Here is an 18,722-nt window from a genome sequence, read left to right on the forward strand (position 1 = left end):
AGGAGCTGTGCCGTGTGATGCTAAAATTAGCAGGGAAAAAACAACGGAGAGCACGTCAGGGATGACGAGAAAGTGACAGGAGAAAATCCGTCCCGGTCAACCACCCAAACATCAATAACGGGAACCTTATACAGCGCTTCCCTATACACGTCGAACTCCCGCAGGCACAAAGAAATTACGGAGGCTATCACTTATCACCTGACCAAAGATATGGCTCCCATCAACACTGTGCAAAACGAGGGATTTAGGAAAATGATCAACACCCTAGACAAACGCTACACAGTGCCGTCCCGCAACTATTTTTCTATTGTTGCACTACCTGCTCTATACACGCAGTGTCGTGCAACGGTGGAGACGGAATTTCAAGCAGTACAACATTTTGCGGCAACGACAAAACGTGAGACATTTGTTGTTTTTATGTTTATTTATTGTTTTTATGTTCAGTCTCAACTGTTACGAAGTTGATGTGCAGTTAATAAGTGCAATAAATATTTATACTGGAAAAGAAAATCGTGAGAGAATCGTGATCTCAATTCTAAGCCAAAAAAATCGTGATTCTCATTTTATGCAAAATCGTGCAGCCCTACTGAAAAGTATGTTCACGGAAACATCGTCGGGTCTGCCGTGATATGTTTACAATGGGGCTGTACTTTCATCTTTATGCAGGACTGTAAGCTGCCATCTGTGAGGTGTGAGCGGTGTTTGTTTTTAACATAGTTCACGGTGGAGCTGCTGACAGTGTGGATCCAAAGATCCATAATTGGCCTACCTGGGGTTGAAAATCTCGATAAATGCACGGCGTTTCGGCAGGTACAGCGGCTTCCGCGAGTGTGACGCTTATTTTGAGCGATGAAAAAAATAATAAAATATAATTTTATTTTTATATTACAATGTCACAACAATCTTCCAATTTAGAACTACAAGTTAAAAAAAATAACTAACATAAATAAAATACACTTAAGCTAAATACTTCTAATTTATTTTCCCAAACCACGCGGAGCCGCACTATAAGGACTAAAGAGCCGCAGGTTACCGACCCCAGCCTTAGGCTATCAATACATGAGAACTAAGCCCAGTGCTTGAAATATGTACACTCAGACATATGACCAAAATCTAAATGCAACCTGCATGATGCCTTAAAACTGCAACTAGGTAGGGAAAGTTTTATTATGGAACAAGAAAAATCTGATTCCCCTGTTTTAGATTAATTAGAGATTGTATATAAGACATGAATTTAGCTTCCGGGTCTGAAAAATGAAACCATTATGGAAGTGCCTAAATGTTTTGTAATAGCCAGAAGTAGGTGACTACTCTGATCACAATAAGAAGTCTGATTTCCTCTACTCTGTGACCTCACTTAACACTTTTCTGATGAGTATGCGTGGTTTTAGTATTCTCATGTCTCATTAAATACAGTAGGATGTTTAATTTATGAATTATGGTCCCTATTAGAGTCAAGAGGAATGATAAAGCAGGGTCAATATACCTTGTGATTGGCAAGTTGTGGGCTGATGTCAGCATACAGTGTTCCTTTTTAGTCAAATCAACCCCTCACTCATCATCAGTTTCAAAACACCAAGATAACAGACAACACGTTCAGCTCGTGTCTTAAAAATGCAAATTCATTAACCAGTCTGTGACATGATAGCGGCTGCATCCATCTTTTATATACAGTCTGTGGGTTACCTTTACTTGGCACAGTTACAACAAACCAGCACATGTGTTTGTTTCATTTGCAGACAAGAATATAACTGAAAACACGTAGATTGTGGTCAAGTAAATGCTCTGCTTAGGTACATATAACACTAAAGATTGAGATTTGTCACCTCCAGTGTGCACTGGCGCAGTTTGTGAATCGTTTTGGAGGTTTCATGGATTTGTTTATGAGTCACACATCTTCTTCACTTTAATGCTACAAATTCAACTTTAGTAGAATTGTATAAAAAAATCCACCATCTGAAAATATGCATGGAAAAATGCCTTATAGGTCAGCAACAAAACATTTTCAGCATCGCAGCTTATATAACAGACACCACACGTTTCTTAGAGTAAAGGACAAGCAGAAGTTCGTATGCTTTTATGTCTAATTGTTGGGACCAGTTATTAGAAATGATGAATTGATGTTGCGTGGTGCTGCATTTGAAAAACTATTTCACTGCATCACTAAATATGGATAAATATGAGATTAATATCTTAATATGATCGAGGCTGACGTTGATGATGGAGAAATAATTGCTCATGATTACTCGATTAATCACTCTTGTCACACATCTTTATTTGGCAGAAGCATTTGTTCAAAATGACTGTGTTGTGTGGCTGGTTTATGGAAATATAACAGGATGAGAAGTAGTAGAAGAAGTATTTGTTTGCATTTGTTGCAAAGTTTTCCGAGATCTTTACCGACTGTATTTCAAAGCACAATCATCTCCAAATATCTTGTAAGATTTTGTATTTAAAAATCAACTGATGCAGAGGCCTGTTTTGGATTGTAACTCGGTATTCTTTGTTAGCAACAATTCAAAGATGTCCCCCCCCAAACACATGACATTAAGGCAGCTGTAAAAGTTACCGTTTTGAAGAGGACCGCTCTAAGGATACACTTGATAAATATATGTTTGATTGTGCCTACAACATGCAGAAGATGGAAATTTTGGTTGTTACTGGAAATCTAAGAAAAAAATGTACTATAACACGCAAAATCTCTGTCTGTGCTTTGTTTGTTTCTTTGTCCAGGAACTCATCTCAGACCATCAGAAGTTCACTTTACTGAGTGAATGGGTTAAATGCAGAGAAGAATTTCCCCACGGGGATCAATAAGCTATACATTATTATTATTATTATTATTATTATTATTATTAAGTTGAGCAACCAAGCTTGGTACACCGGTAGATCTTATGTCCCTGAAGGTTCTTATCTATATCAGATCATACAATGTACTCTGTTGCGTAGCAACCACCTGTGGTTACCTAGAATTTTTTGCACCTATAACACCATTTAAAAACAGTGTATCATTTTTGAGTTACTACAATAACCCCTAATATCATGCATAATTCAATTTCAAAAAATTGAATTATGCATGATATGTTATGATGCCGTCACTTTTTGTCAGGCAAACCTTGTAAGACCCTAAAATTACCTGTTTAGCACCCACTCCTTATAAAAGGATTCTTTCATTTATGTGTATTGATTTATATCCACAAAAGTTAAAATGTGGTTGCCTAGCAACCACCTAAAAGTCAATATTTAGCTCATAAATAACATCAACCACCACAATTTCTTAGCTTTTCTCAGTGAGAATAAGTATACCAACTGGACCGACATGGCACACAATGCAGTAATAAATATGAGATGTCCAGCTAACTCAGATGATGTTTAGAATCATCTGAGTTTTAACCATCAGGTTAATGAAATGTTGCAATTATGTTTTCAAGGAACAGTTTGAGAGTTACGGGTTAGTTAGGTTTATGTCTAAAGTTAGGATTAAGCTAGGGTATTTCTCACAGACGTTAAAAAAATTAGTATACAAAGACAGCTAAACAAACAACAAACAGCCAACACACAGAGTGGAGCAGTCAGTAGTGGTAGAGAGCAACTTTTAGCCACAGTAAGAGAACAGCTCATCAAATTGAGTACTGCACTTGCACACAGCAGTACACCTGCCAAACTTGAAGTGGACCGGATGAATGGTTGTAGAGACAGACAAAGAACAGTCAGACTCACAGACAGAGGTTTTTCAGCTTTTTGCAAGATGATGCATAATTTTCAGTGGTTCACTGGAAGCATTGATTGTTTTGTTTTTTTCCCTTTTTATTGTCTCACCACAGTTGTATTAGATGCTTGAGAGACCCATTTTTGTTTTAAACCCATATTTAATGACTTGTAATATGTGGCACTGACTCACTTTCATTTACCAGGAAAAGAACAATTAGTTTTGTTTTTCCTGCATGGATTGGTAGTATGTCAAAGAGTTTGTTTGTATGTCAGTGTATCATTCTTTCAATAAGAGTGTTAAACTGCTGCACACAGCTGCCCTTAACTTGCCAGCTGGACACCAGACAACCCAGGCAGCAGCAGCTGGAAAAATGGACAGAATGTTCTAAAGAGGAAAGGCGAGCCAGTCTGTGAAGTAGAAAGTCAGGCTTTTTAGACCAAACGTCTTCAGCCCCATTTTCCTGTTAATTTCGTGCTCCCTTTTTTCTTGCAGTAGGGAAAGTACCCGACTACTCCGATCTCCCCCACCTCCTCACCCCTTGTCGCAGGCATGAGGTTCTGGCTGGCAGCTCTCAAACGAAGCAGCCCACAGTGGGGTGATTGTTCTCCACACCTGGCCCGTGTCACTCACTGCTACTACCTCCAACTTCCCCTTGGCTTCCACTTCACACCTGTCCTTTTCTCCAGCTCCATCGTTTTTTACTGCTTTCTCAGCTTTTGTCCTGCTCCCCTTCTCATCTGACTCGTGCAGACTTCAGGAATAAACAAAGAAGCAGAACCAAAAAGGGGGGAGAAATCGGGGGGGGGGGGGGGGCAGCAGAGGAAAGGGAGGCTGAGGTGAGATGAAAGCAACCACAGAGGAGTCTGTGTTTAGTGGGTTAGTGGAGCGTTGGCCTTCAATCATAGTGACTTGGACCACATTACCACCACAAGCCTGCAGAAACCAGTTTGTCTATGATCTGACTTAAACCCAGTTTTTATCACTATGCTTTAAAGACTTTTTTTTTTTTTTGTTCTCAATTCTCCACAGATGGAACAAAGACAGATTCAAACAGATTTCAGTTTTCTTTAGTAGAAAAAGAAAACCATCCCTTTCTGTTTCACTTCAGATCTTTCCTTTCTTGTATTCATATTGTCTGCAGAGCACATGCCCACTCCTCATGTGTCATTCCCTCTGCCCAAGCACAGTGTAGTCAATGAGGGCTGTGTGTGTGTGTGTGTGTGTGTGTGTTTTTGTGTGCGCTCTCATCCTCCAACTCAGAATAAGTGGCACCAGACAGGCCTTATAAGGAGTTGTTAGATCACTGGCCACACCGTCAGTAAAACAGAACCATATGTGTGCTGTGTGTGTGTGTGTGTGTGTGTGTGTGTGTGTGTGTGTGTGTGTGTGTGCACTTGTGCACAGGCCTATACCTAAAGTGTATGTGTGTGTTTGCGTATGTGTAAGTAAAACCATGTGTGTCCAGAGGTAGCTGAGAACGGGAGTCTGTTGCTAATAGACATGCTGAAGGTCACATTATATGGTCATGTTAAGCACACATACAGACGGTCTCTATTTAACCTGCTCTTGTCTGTGCGGTCTTACCCGTAAAGTGTGAAAGACAGTTTTCAGATGTCGTACACGCAAATTTTTACACACACATTCCTGCTGTGGCATGGATGTCGACCACGTTACATAAGGTGAAGCGTCCGTCTAATGTGTGAATGATCAGCTAGTGGGCGGAGCTTATTTCTGCTGTCCTGTTCATCCTCTGATGGGTTTAGCAGAGGAGAGTGCTCTCTCTCTCTCTCTCTCTCTGTCTCCATCTTTCTTACACAGCTTGTCTGGAATGTACAGATGTTTCCTTTTGGGAACGGCGTCCTGGTCTGTTCACACACACACACACACACACACACACACACGCAGAAAAGAGTGTGAGAGAGTGGAGCGCAGTCCCGCACATATCAATTCAGATTTCCCTTGCGGAAGATCGTCTTGTTTTTTATTTGTATTTGCTGAATTCGTAGCAGCTGGGAATAGAAATATCGATCAGCACCCTGATTGAACCTCATGAGTTTTAATTTACAGCTTTCCTGCAGTCCAGCACCTTCTTCTTTTATCCCTATAGGCTACAGGGCTTTCTGTTCCCTTACAGCCTCTGGCTTTTTGTCTCCTGCTCCTTGGTCTTTTTGTCTCCCGATTGTCTCGCTGTTCTCACGTGCAGCTGTGGCTTTGCTTTGAAGGAATGCAAAGGGGACTGAAGCCATTCACTGAGCCCATCTCCACTGCTTAACCAACCCAATTTTCTCATTTCCTTAGTAATTTATCTGATGGTTTCTCACTAATTTGAGCTCCAGTATAGAGAGTGTGGCATGCAAGGATTTAGTTATAGAATGTATTGCTAGCAGTGTGTATTTAATGTATAGTAAATGTGAATTTGAACTATTATCATTGCAGTTTAATCAATAAATCATGCTTAGGATTTTAGAGAATCAGTGTTAAATAAGAAAAAATAAACAAATATTTTAGGTTACGTCTTTCACAGTTGTGTATAGTAGATCTAACAGTCTCACATCAATAAGCATGTTCTCATTCTTGCAGAAGGCCTAAAACCAGATCACTTTTCATATATTGTTTGATAATTCAAAACCCCTTTTCCCCCCAAGGCATGATTTGGGCCTTGACTTGGGTTTAAAGAGGCCCTCCAGTCATTGCACACATGCTTATTTTATTGATCATGCTTTCTGAAGTCAAATAAGTTGACCACGCTGATGTCAACATCTTTGGCATCTGGGCTTCTGTCCGGACACCAGTGTTACAAAATAAGTACATGGAATTAGAAAAGAACACCATTTGTAAGGCAAGCGGGGAGATTTGGCAGATATTATTTTAGGGGCTCAGCGAGACCATTGAGCCATTGAAATATTTTGAATGACGACTTCGATGAGAAGTGATGACAAGGCCTGAGGGAGGATTTGTCTTTAAAAAAGGGGAAAACATTTGCCAGTGGGAGGAGGCGTCACCTTAGATTAAGCAATAGTCTGATAAAGCATTTATGATTTTGAGTCATTAGTTGCTGATTAGATAATGAGGCCACAGAGAAAAAAAATATACTGGCATTAGGCAGACTTCACCGTTTAAGATTGGCTTTTTTGCTTTGCATCAAGAATTATTCTGTTGCGTTTGTGTTGGTGGTAGGTATGCCCACCCGTTTTATAGATCAAGTCAAGGAGGACATCTGGCATGTGTGCTAGCTGAGACACAGTTTGGTGTGCAGACTCCTCCTACTCGTACTTACGTAAAACATAATGGTAGGAGCCAATCATAGGTCACCCATTGTGTGGTGGCTTACTGCAGAGCGAATGAGGTTAGCTGGACTGTGGATTTGAGTCATCATTTACTGAAAGTAACCGATTACTCAGTCACTTAGAAATTAACCCTTTTATGCAGCAGATATAATATAAAATACATGTAGGAATGAATTAATCTATAAAATGTGACATAAATATTTTGGCCTTTATTTTCCTTTTTCCGTTAATTCCTTTATTTATTTGTTTTCCTATTAAATATCCATATTTTATTAACCAGTTTTCATATTTAATCTTCTTCTTTACTCATTTTTCTTTGACAGTTTCAATTCTTCATACTGGACTCGGTCTCTACCTCTAGATAAGCCTGGCCGCATGCACAGCGAAGGCGTTTTTCTTCTTTCTGATCGTTTCTAAATATATCCAAGTAGTTTTCTAGCTTAAGCTATGACAAAAACCCAAGGTTTATCCTCTAAAGAACCTGTGTTCTGGAGCATCTTGTGTTATTCTTTAGTACCTCCAAGTGTTTCTGGTTGTATTTATCTCCATCAGTGTATGTATGACCTAAGCATTTCCTATTCCTTTCCTTTTATATTATTGCATTTCATTTCCAAGTCCTTGAGCAATCACATTGCATTGTAAATAGTTCTGTGTGTAGGCGTGTGCATTTAGTCAGCTTGCCCCCATTTTAAATATGGATATATTTGTTCCCACAGAGATCTGTCCAAGAACCACATCTCCTCCCTTGATACCAGTCTGCTACATCATCTCACTGGCCTCCAAGAACTGTAAGTAAACACTGCATTATGTGATTGTGTGTTTGTGTAATTCAACTTAAATCTAATTTATCTTTTTATTTAACTGCATCTCTGATACATGTTATCATTTATCAGGCTAAATAAATGTCAATGTTTCAGACATCTTCAAGGGAACAGGATCAATGTTCTCCCCGGAGGACTGTTCTGCTGCGGCCTGCTGTCAGTCCTGTGAGTAGAAAGTCCAGGAAAGATATTGACCAATGTTATGAAGAGAGAAGTATGAGGAAGATGAAAAGAGAGCAGTAAAGACAAAAGCTTGGTTTAGTCTGGATTAAAGTAGGCAGAAATCCCAGGAGTAAGGTAAACGAGAGCAAGTTCACCAAAAGAAGTGTATACAGCGCGCGCGCGCACACACACACACACACACACACACACACACACACACACACACACACACACACACACACACAGTAATCACAGGACGATTAACTTCAATTACAGCTTACTGCTCCAGGCTCCCACTACCTCCCTCTCTCCATCTGTCGGTCTCCCCCTTCCTCCATCCATTACCTTACTTCTTCCACCCATTGAATGGGCGTTTAAGCACATGTTTGTGTGTATGTGTGTATGATGAGAGAGGACTGATGGTTTCCATCAGTTCCTTCCAAAACCACCACACAACGGCTCCATTATGTAGCCTTCTGGATAGAGTAGGGAGGGAGGGAGCGAAAAGGAGTAGAGAAGGAAACGAGAAGAAGGGAGAGAGATGAAGAGGAGGAAGAGCGCATTTCCATACAGACAGATGGAAATGAGACAAAGTAAAATAGCAAAAGTCAGTGTTCAGCACTTTTAGTTATTAATTTCTTTAACTAATTTAATCTAACAATGTAGGAGAAACAGGGTTTGCAAACTCATTCATTATATGACCTTTTTGTTGGATTTTTAGTCACATAAATCTTGCCAAAATGATAGTAATTGGTATACATTAGTGAAAACGTGAAGGAAAAAGTCTTTTCTGTTTTGTTTTTTTCTTGTTTTAAGATATTGACATTTGATTTGTCTCTTTGTTTCCATCAGTGATTTGAGCAACAACCAAATCACCACCATTGAAGAAAGGATATGTGACGACCTATGTAATCTAACTCAGATGTAAGTAATTGCACTTACTGTATACTGTAAGCTTTATGTCTGTGAATATTTGTCTCTCATACCTGATGGCACATTATGAAATAAGCAGGTGTCCCCCGTTCAGGGGACACATACACAGTACATGAACCAAAGCTGGATGGAAGGTTTTGATTACATTAGTAATTAAACTTCAACATATTAAACACAACACATTAAAAGAAAAGTTTTCTTCTTGTGCAGAGTCTTTGTAAATAGACTAATCAATAACAGGCTAATCTAAATGAGAGGCACATGTTACATAACCTTCTCTTTCTGCCTTCTCTTCTTTTCCTGCAGTCATTTTTGCGCCATCTTTTCAGTTCCTTCTCTTTTTTGTCTCTTCTGTGTTTTTTTTTCTTTTTTTCTGTCATTGCCAGTATTGTTATTTTTATTCTTCTTCATCATTTCCCTTTCTCACGTGTCTTTAAAAAATACCCTTATTCTGTAGAAACTGAAGCATAAAAACACAGATTGAATACCATTAAGCATGCATTTCATGATCCTTTTATTATGCTCATTGTAGTGGCTTAAAGGAGCACAGTTACACAGTAACAGTTACACAGTAACAGTTACACAGTAACAGTTACACAGTTACAGTTACGCTTTGTCTCCCTCACAAAGACAGAGTGTCTCTTTAGGTAGAGAAAGTTTACCTGTGACCATCCAGCTCCTGCAAATATGTCATAATTACATGTGTTACTCTAAATCCCCCTTACTTATACACAGTGTATAAAATAAATGCAAACAAAATAAATATATATGAATAATTATTATAAAATCTATTATAACGATAATAACAGTTCAAGTTTATCTCTTATAATTCTACCTGTGGGGTCATTGCCCACTTGAGCGCTATTTTCTGTTAAATCTCAATGAAATCATAAAATAGTTCACAAAAAACAAACAGAATACAAAATGTATGGTTCTGCCTGCACATGCTCACATGTAGTAATATCTTTGTGACACCCGCTAGGCACAGATACACCCACACACACGTCGTTAACATCAGATGCACGTTTATTGTGAGTGTCCACAGAATGACAGCTGAACACCGTTTGACAGCGGTCGGTTTCCCCAGCTTCCTTCCCTCCGCTCCTCTCCGCCTCACTATATAAAGGGAAGGAAAACCACCATCAGTCCAAAATCGCCATCAGCTGTTCTTACCAGCACCGCCCCGTTGAGCTCACTGCACCACTCCTCCCCTGCAGCCGCGCCCCGGACCACACCTCCGCCACACACCCCCACCGCCCGACTGAGGCCGGGAAGCCCACCGGCCGAACCTACTCCCCCCCGCGAGCGAGAGAGGAAATCGGCCACCGCCATCTGTGCCCCCGGCCTATGGACCACCTTGAACTTAAAAGGCTGCAAAGCCAGATACCACCGAGTGATCCGGGCGTTGGCATCCTTCATGCGGTGAAGCCACTGTAGCGGGGCGTGGTCCGAGCAGAGGGTGAATGAGCGCCCCAGGAGGTAATAGCGAAGGGAGTCGACCGCCCACCGGATAGCCAAGCACTCCTCCACGGTGCTGTACCGTCTTTCGCGCTCCGCCAGCTTCCGGCTGATGTAAAGAACGGGACGGTCGGCCCCCCTCACCTGCTGGGACAAAACGGCCCCCAGCCCTCTGTTCGAGGCGTCAGTCTGCAGAACAAAAGGGAGGGAAAAGTCAGGAGTGTGAAGCAGCGGCTCCCCACAGAGAGCCTTTTTCACCTGCACAAACGCCGCCTGGCACGGCCCCGTCCACTGGACCAGATCTGGAGCACCCTTCCGGGTAAGATCGGTTAAGGGGCTGGTCAGCTGCGCAAACCCCGGCACGAACCGGCGATAGTAACCCGCCAGCCCCAAAAACCGTCTCACCTCCTTTTTGGTCTTAGGGCGCGGGCAGGATGCGATAGCCGCCGTCTTCTCCACCTGTGGACGCACCTGCCCGCCCCCCAAGTGGTACCCCAGATACTGCACCCCCCTCCGTCCAACTGCACACTTCTTCGGATTGGCCGTGAGCCCCGCCTCCCTCAGGGACCCCAGGACCGCGGCCACCCGCTGCACATGATCCGCCCAGGTGTCGCTGTGGATGATCACGTCATCCAAGTAGGCAGCAGCATACGCAGCATGCGGGCGCAGCACCCGGTCCATGAGACGCTGGAAGGTGGCAGGGGCCCCGAACAAGCCGAACGGAAGCGTAACGAATTGGTACAAACCGTACGGAGTGGAGAAGGCCGTTTTCTCCCTGGACTCAGCAGACCAGCACCAGCGGCGCATATCCGCTCGGACGCCCGGCCAATAAAATCGGGCCGTTATTCGCTCCAGAGTTTTTTCGTATCCCATATGCCCTGCCATGGGGTTATAATGAGCCGCCTGGAAAATCGTTTCCCGGCGGCCCTGCGGCACCAACAGCTGGGTGTGTGTCACCTCCGTGCGAGCGTCACGACTCACTCGATATAACCTATCTTTCGTTAACATGAAGTGTGGGTAGGTCCGCACGGCTTCAGGGCGCACCACGTGACCATCAATCTCAATCACTTGGTCAAAGGCTGAGCGTAGGGTGTCGTCACGAGACTGCTCCAGTGGGAAATCACCCGTGGGGGGAACTTCCGGAGCCAGCGGGGCTTCCTGTGAAGGACCCGCCGTCTCCCCCTCCCCAGAGTCGGACGACCCCGCGTCACCACTGAGCGCCGCGCAGACACTACATGCTACTGGCCGTCATGATCGCACCCCCGCGTACTGTCCCAACAGATGATGAAACCCCGGCCAATTCGTACCCAGAATTAGGGGATGCGACAGGCGCGGGCTAACCGCAGCCGTTACTCTATGCGTTTTGCCCTTATACTTTAATAACAGCGGCACTATGGGATACCTGTGAACATCACCATGCACACACCTCCACCCATTCTGCCTCCAGCAATGCCCCGGGGCGAACCAAGCTTTGGTGCACGAGGGTCTGCGTGCAGCCCGTGTCCACCAAAGCATGGCGTATACCCCCTCGAGTCCTTACCGGAATGCTGTATGTCCCTCCCGGACCGGGAGAGGGCGCTGGAGCACCGGCAACGCGGAACACCTGCCCCACCTCCATCAGAGGACAGTCCCTTCTCAGGTGTCCCGGCTGTCCGCACTTCCAGCACTCCTGCCCCGGCGTCTGTGCTGCTCTCCGTGGCTCCGGTGCGGCACTGCTTAGGTCCGATCCCTGGGAAGGCACAAATGCGGCAAAAGGATTAGTGGGGCTCAACGCCAGCGTCCGCTCTGCCTGCCCTGGCGCGGGCATCCGGCGCCTCGGTGCTGGCACCGGGGCTTGTCTGTTCGGCCTCCGGCCGCTGTCCCCGGGCTCCCCTGCTCTAGCGGCAAGGTGGTCCTCCGCCAACGTAACCGCCACCTCCAGACTCGCGGGACGGTGGCACCTGACCCATCTCGCCGTTTCTGCAGGCAGCCCCTCCACGAACTGCTCTAGCACCACTTTGCCCACCAGCAGCGTCTCACCCTCTGACGATCCCGGCTGCAGCCAGCGTACGGCCGCGTCATGCAGCTTCCGGGCCCAAGCAAACGGCCGATCTGCCACGGCCAGCCGACAGGCCCGGAACCGCCGGCGATGATCTTCAGCGGTGAGTCCCAACCGGTCCACCACTGCCCGGCTCACGTCCTGGAAGCTGCCCCTCGAAGCCGGCGGCAGACTCAGGGCCGCCGTCCGAGCCTCCCCCGACAGCAGAGGAAGCAAACGCGGAGCCCACTCCACCTGCGGCCACTGGCAGGCCTCCGCTGTGGCACGAAAAGTCTCCAGAAAAACCTGGGGGTCGTCCCCGTCCCCCATCCGGGGCAGCGGCGCCAACCAGCCGCTCCAGAACCAGAGTCTGCCGGTCCGTCTGCTCTTGCAGCGCAGCCAGGTGAGCCCGCTGGGCCGCCGCATGGTCGTGGTTCATTTTCGCCATCTCCGCCAGCATCTGCGCCAAAAACTGCAAAGCCTGGGCGGGCGGCGCAGCCTGCGGGTCGGACATCCCCACACCGGCAGGCTCCTGGGTTTCGGCACCACTTGTGACACCCGCTAGGCACAGATACACCCACACACACGTCGTTAACATCAGATGCACGTTTATTGTGAGTGTCCACAGAATGACAGCTGAACACCGTTTGACAGCGGTCGGTTTCCCCAGCTTCCTTCCCTCCACTCCTCTCCGCCTCACTATATAAAGGGAAGGAAAACCACCATCAGTCCAAAATCGCCATCAGCTGTTCTTACCAGCACCGCCCCGTTGAGCTCACTGCACCACTCCTCCCCTGCAGCCGCGCCCCGGACCACACCTCCGCCACAATCTAGTATGTGGATATAAATCCGTAAATATAATATAGAATACAAGAATTGTCTCTAATAGAGCAACACTAAAGAACAGCTGAGCTCAAGCTGTCCCGTTATTACTGGGCCGACATCTGATATCAGCATTGGCTCTGTAAATTTATAGGTGTAACTATGTTAAATATGTCTTTGAAACTAGCATTAAGTCATATAAGAGATTTAAAATATGATGTTTACTGAAAAGGAAAGCAGTGGCTAAGTGTTGTTAAATAATCAAACTGAAATGTCACTTTTATTGGTTACTTGCTGTGATTAAAAAAAGATAAAGAGATGGCTGATGATTCCTAAATTACAGAGTCCATAAGACATTCACATCAGGCAATAATTAGCAGTAATTATGATTTGAGCTGCTGAATACACACACACCACTCATACACATTATGAGCTAGCCTTTTTAAGGAGATGGCATATCATCTGTAGGTTTGTTGTTTCTCAACAATGAGGTTGAGAAAGGCTTTCAACAGACACAAACACACAAATATAAATGAGAGAGTTCTTAATTTATTAGAGAGAGGCTACTTGTTGGTTATGCACATATTAATGCAGCTTTAATGGTTTATAAATGTGTCATCCCCGCATGATGACAGTTTAGCAGTGGCAACCACTGTGCTCAACCTTGTGACTGTTGAGATGTTTAACAGTTAATGATTCGGTCTCCTTGTCTGTCGCCGTCTCTTCTCCAGTGATCTAAGCAGTAACCCCTTTGAGTGTGACTGTAAGCTGTTCCGATTTGTCAGCTGTCTCCAGCAAAAAGGGGTGCAAGTTCGACGCTCAAATGAATTGCGCTGCAGCCACCCCCTTGACCTCCAAGATCAGCCTTTACTCAATGTCAGACTGCCCACCTGTGATATGAAAACAAATACAGGTAAATATACTCATCATCTCGTGAAGTTAAAAGAAAACGTGCACATTATAGAATTCACCAGAAATCATTTCCTGCTCTTTTCAGTGCTTATACATCATACAATAAATAGTTCATGGACTTATATTTGAAAAGTAACTCGATGAACTGAAGATGCAACAAAGGTGAAATACTTAGTCCGTTTGGTTTTCTACCTCAGACAAAACAAACATTATTGTGTAGTATTTTGTAGAGGTGGGAATCACCATACATCCCACGATACGATATTATCACAATACTTAACACACGATACGATATTATTGCAATTTTTTAAAAATATTTTGCAATATTCAGATTCTGTACATTAAGGTAAACTTTATCAATATTCATTTTATCTAATATCAAAGTCTCGCACTCAGTCTTTCTCTCATTTCAGTCAGTTATATTGTTGACAAACTGAACGGTTTGTATTACAGTCTAGTCCAACTTAACTGAATGCATCTGGTACAATTATAGCTATTCTGAACTATGCAATATGAAAACTATGCAGCCCCTTCAGCAACTGAAGAATTTGAAAGTAAATTAAAACAAAATATAATTTTACATTAAATAAAAAAGTTTTAAACTTAATTAAAATAAAACATGTCTTAAATTAAAATAAGTAAACTGTCATATTTATTGCTGCCATAAAAAAAGTTAAACACATTTGGACAGTGAAGGAATGTCAGGATTCAGAAAAAGGATCAACATGCTCTGAAGTCAGAGCACAAAAACCTTTTTGTAACAAAATATCGATTTCTGCTGTCCCTGTATCGATACATTATTATCACAGTATCGATTTCTTCCCCCACCGCTAGTATTTTGCAGACTTTATGGAGATTCATGATAAAAAATCTTTGCCTTTATTTATGATAAAGGCAGAGCATGCTCTGATATCTCTGATAAGCCTGTGAGATTTAAACCTGTGTTGTCCACTTCAGGTCTGTATGCTGCGTGCCTTGAGGATAGCAACAGTGGAGGACTGGGACGAAGTGAACTTGTTATCTTCTCCTACTCCACGTTCCGAAACTTGACACGGGAACAGTGTCACAGTGTGTGTTTCAATGAATCGCATCGGTATGGGGGCTTAGGAGAGAAGCACGAATGCCTCTGCAGCAAAAACTCGGACCCCAACTATATCAGCACGTCTCAGTGTTCTGCTGCCTGTACGAACCCCGATGTGATGAAGGTTTGTGTAAAGATTATTGCTCTGTCAGACTCGGTTTATAACCTCTGGTGCTCCGTTATGTACGTTTTTATATTTTCTCTGTAAGTCAGCCGTCACTCGATTAAAAAGAAAGTTTTGGAGATCCAGTTTCCTTTTCTTTGCTCTTTCCTCATTTGATTATACAACATTCAGGATTTCCTGTAAAATTTCAATAGCCAAACACCAACTTCCCTCTGTGGTTTGAATGACTCTATATCCTGAAGAGTGCTGTGCAGAGGAAATCTGGAATAGAAGTTAGTTAAAGCTCCAAATAAAAATGTAATAATGGTTTATTTAAATTGGAACAGTTTCTATATAATCAGATTTTATTCAGAACTATGAAATAATAGGAAAACCACAGTTATCTTAACAATTAATGGGAAAAATTGTTTATTATTTTATTTAAATGCGTATGTATTAACACCAAAACCAGCTCTTCTTTATATGGGTTCCTTTAATTCGCAGAAATGTGGGTGGGCTCTGGCTCGCGAAGTCTTTGTGGTGGAGTTCTCGGTCTCGCTGACTCCTCTCCAGCCGCAAAGCGTTCACAACCACGTCACTTTCACCGCCAACTCCTCTGTCACACCTGTGACGCTGTCCTGGGACTTTGGTGACCTTTCACCCCGTGCCAACACCACAGGAACCGTTAGCACCACATCAGCTCACAAATACGGACTTCCAGGATCTTATACAGTCAGTCTGACGGCCTTGGCGGGACATAAGAAGGTGAGAGAAAAAAGAACAGGATTTTAAACCTTCTGTTTATCCAGGCTGAATTTTTGTATGTATGTTCAAAGAGGTTTTTTTGAGAAAGAAACTTTGTGTGTGTATGTGTGTGTTTGGATTTTAAAATGTTACTTGTGTGTGTTCAGGTGTCTGCACGAGGGGAGGTGACTATAATGCTTCCTCCTAAACTAGAGCTGCATTGTCCAACTCTTGTTGTGGCCAATAGGAGTCTGGAGCTCACACTTGTCAGCTGGGGCTCAGTTGGCTTGAATGTAGACTGGAAGATTACGAAAGATGATGTCCAAATTGCCAAAGGTAAAGTATACCAACACGCAATCTCAGTTATTGAAATTTCACACATTTCGAGCTCCTCGTGATCATCAACATCCAATTAGTTTTTTCTCCCCTGCTGATTAAATCTGAACATTAGCTTAATGCTTCTCTGTGGGGGTTATTTGGAAAACTGGAAGGATAAATGTTTACAGGAGTTACCATCATCTGGTTGGAAGATTAAACAGCAAAAACCAGTTATGCACAGTTATGAATGAAGCGCTGACACTGTAGCTGAGCATTTGTATGGTACATCCAGCCAACAGGTGTAACAGTAGCACTTGTTCTGTATGTTTGTAGCCATCTGATGGGAATCAGCTGTGGCACGACCTACTAAGTTTTACAGCTAGTTGTTAACTTTGTCTTCGGATTTTGCCTTTTTGCACTGAGCATGTTAGTATTAAATGTATATATATGTATGTGTTTTTGTGGTGCCAAAGCAGCTGTATAAAATTGGTTTAACCTTTGTAGCTTTGTGTCTGCACTCTACAACCTGAGCTCAGTTTTCTCATTCAAGTGATTGTTCAGTCTAGTCTTAGCTATGCATTTGTTATTCACTCACCTTCCTTTTTCGCACAGACATACCAACTTTTATATAAACTATAAACTAAATACATTCGACTGGACAAAGGTCTTGAGAAAGATCTCTTTTTTTTTATATTCTGTTTTCCAAGGGTGCCAGACATTCCTGTGCTTTAAAGTTGTCAGTAACTTTGTTACCAGCAGCCCGTCACAAGAACAAATAATTTCTCTCCATTTCTTTGCTTGAAGTTTTGAAAAATACCCAAAATAACACAGTTTGGCAGACATAGGGTTGTATTTTTGCATCATTTATCAGCCAAAAACTCTTCATTTCTGTAAAGTGTGCAGTGTGGCCTTAAAATATGAGAGGGAATTTGACAAATGGAGGCCAAAAGCAAGGCCAAAAACATGTCCACTGTAGATTAACAGTGTCTGAAAGTCACGCCCTTAAGAAATTATGAATTATGACAACATACTGCCAAAGTATTTTGTCAGATGTTGATCCAAAATCTTTGCTTAACTTTTGAGGCTGAATTCTGATTGGCTGGCGTAATTTTTCTGCATGATAATGATCCCAAACACACTGCATATTCAGTAATCGTACACCTGGATAGAAAAACATAAAAAGGAACCCGTTTCAATAAATTGCTGCACCTATCTCCCATTTCCTAGCAAATTATAAAGAAAAGCGCGGTAACGGAGGACTTTTGCACAGTACTGTCCCTCTCCTCCATTTTCCACCTGTGTTATACTCGTTCTCTTCTTCTAAGACACTCCCTTACAATTTCTCACAATGTAATATTTAACTGTTATTTGCTCATTTCACTGGTTTGTTTCTTTGAGATATTATGAGAAAGAATTTTTACAAAGTGCCAAAGAGTCTATGAAACTAATGTGATTTGCTGAAGGACAAATTCGTCATGATAGGAAAGAAATGCCAGTACTCCTTTTTCTACTGTCTCAGCCAAGGAGTGTTTGTGTTTGCACATTAGAGATGTGAGTCAGGCCCCGCGTCTTTCATCTGTCTCCCCCCTCGTGCTTTACTTTGCACCCATATATCAACATCTCTTGTGTCTACATTTTTTGCCTGTTTGTCTGAGGCTTTTAGAAACTCTTCAGGTTGCTTTTTTTTTTTTTCACTGTGAAGTCTCTAAACAAATTTTTTTACAGATTTTTATAGCTCTTTTTATATCGTAAATAACGAAGACTTTGACTGAGAGACATATTCTGCATGTTCTACAACAAATATTTGAGGCCAGTAAAAAATAAAACAAATAAACACATTCCTAATGAGAATTATTATTTGATCACACTGATTTGCAATCATATGCAACTTACTAACTTTACTGTTATTTTGTACTTCAGCATGTTTTAAGTTGTTTTTTTTTAATTATGAAATAGTAGCTGCACTTTTTTTTTTTTTTTTCTAGAAAGAATACCTTCAGAGTATTTGTTAAACAACATTCATGTTTCTGTTCCCTTCCAGCCTCTCCTTTCTGTCCAGTAGATGCGACGCACGATCACGAGTCCTCAAGCTGTTTCCAGATCCTTCCAGGAGAGCTGAGCTGGACTGATGCTCGAAAACAGTGTTTGAACCGCGGTGGGGATCTGGCAATAGTCAGGAGTGACAAGCTGCGTAACCTGCTGGCAACCAAAGTCACGCAGTGAGTGTTTACTCTTTCTGCAAGTTTCACAAACTGAAACAGGAAAATAATTTCAGTTAATCTTTTTCCTCAAGAACTAATGTATCTGTGCATTGTTACCAAGGGAACCCTAAGAGCAGGTGTAGCAGTACAG

At 42.9% G+C, this 18,722-nt stretch overlaps 1 protein-coding gene across 1 annotated transcript in view; it reads left to right on the forward strand.

Annotated features, from left to right (window-relative positions):
* The window catches only part of pkd1a (polycystic kidney disease 1a), an 87,526-nt gene that overhangs the window by 18,556 nt on the left and 50,248 nt on the right, over positions 1-18,722 (forward strand). The window contains exons 2-9 of the mRNA XM_085355081.1: positions 7,716-7,787; positions 7,917-7,985; positions 8,835-8,906; positions 13,944-14,125; positions 15,082-15,329; positions 15,813-16,073; positions 16,220-16,388; positions 18,412-18,589. Of these exons, the coding sequence (XP_085211207.1) occupies positions 7,716-7,787; positions 7,917-7,985; positions 8,835-8,906; positions 13,944-14,125; positions 15,082-15,329; positions 15,813-16,073; positions 16,220-16,388; positions 18,412-18,589 (1,251 nt within the window). The remainder of the gene's footprint in view (positions 1-7,715; positions 7,788-7,916; positions 7,986-8,834; positions 8,907-13,943; positions 14,126-15,081; positions 15,330-15,812; positions 16,074-16,219; positions 16,389-18,411; positions 18,590-18,722) is intronic.

The sequence above is a fragment of the Diplotaxodon limnothrissa genome, linkage group LG6, assembly GCF_057381915.1.
Source record: "Diplotaxodon limnothrissa isolate DT_005_m linkage group LG6, D_limnothrissa_male_GT1.1, whole genome shotgun sequence".
NCBI lineage: Eukaryota > Metazoa > Chordata > Actinopteri > Cichliformes > Cichlidae > Diplotaxodon > Diplotaxodon limnothrissa.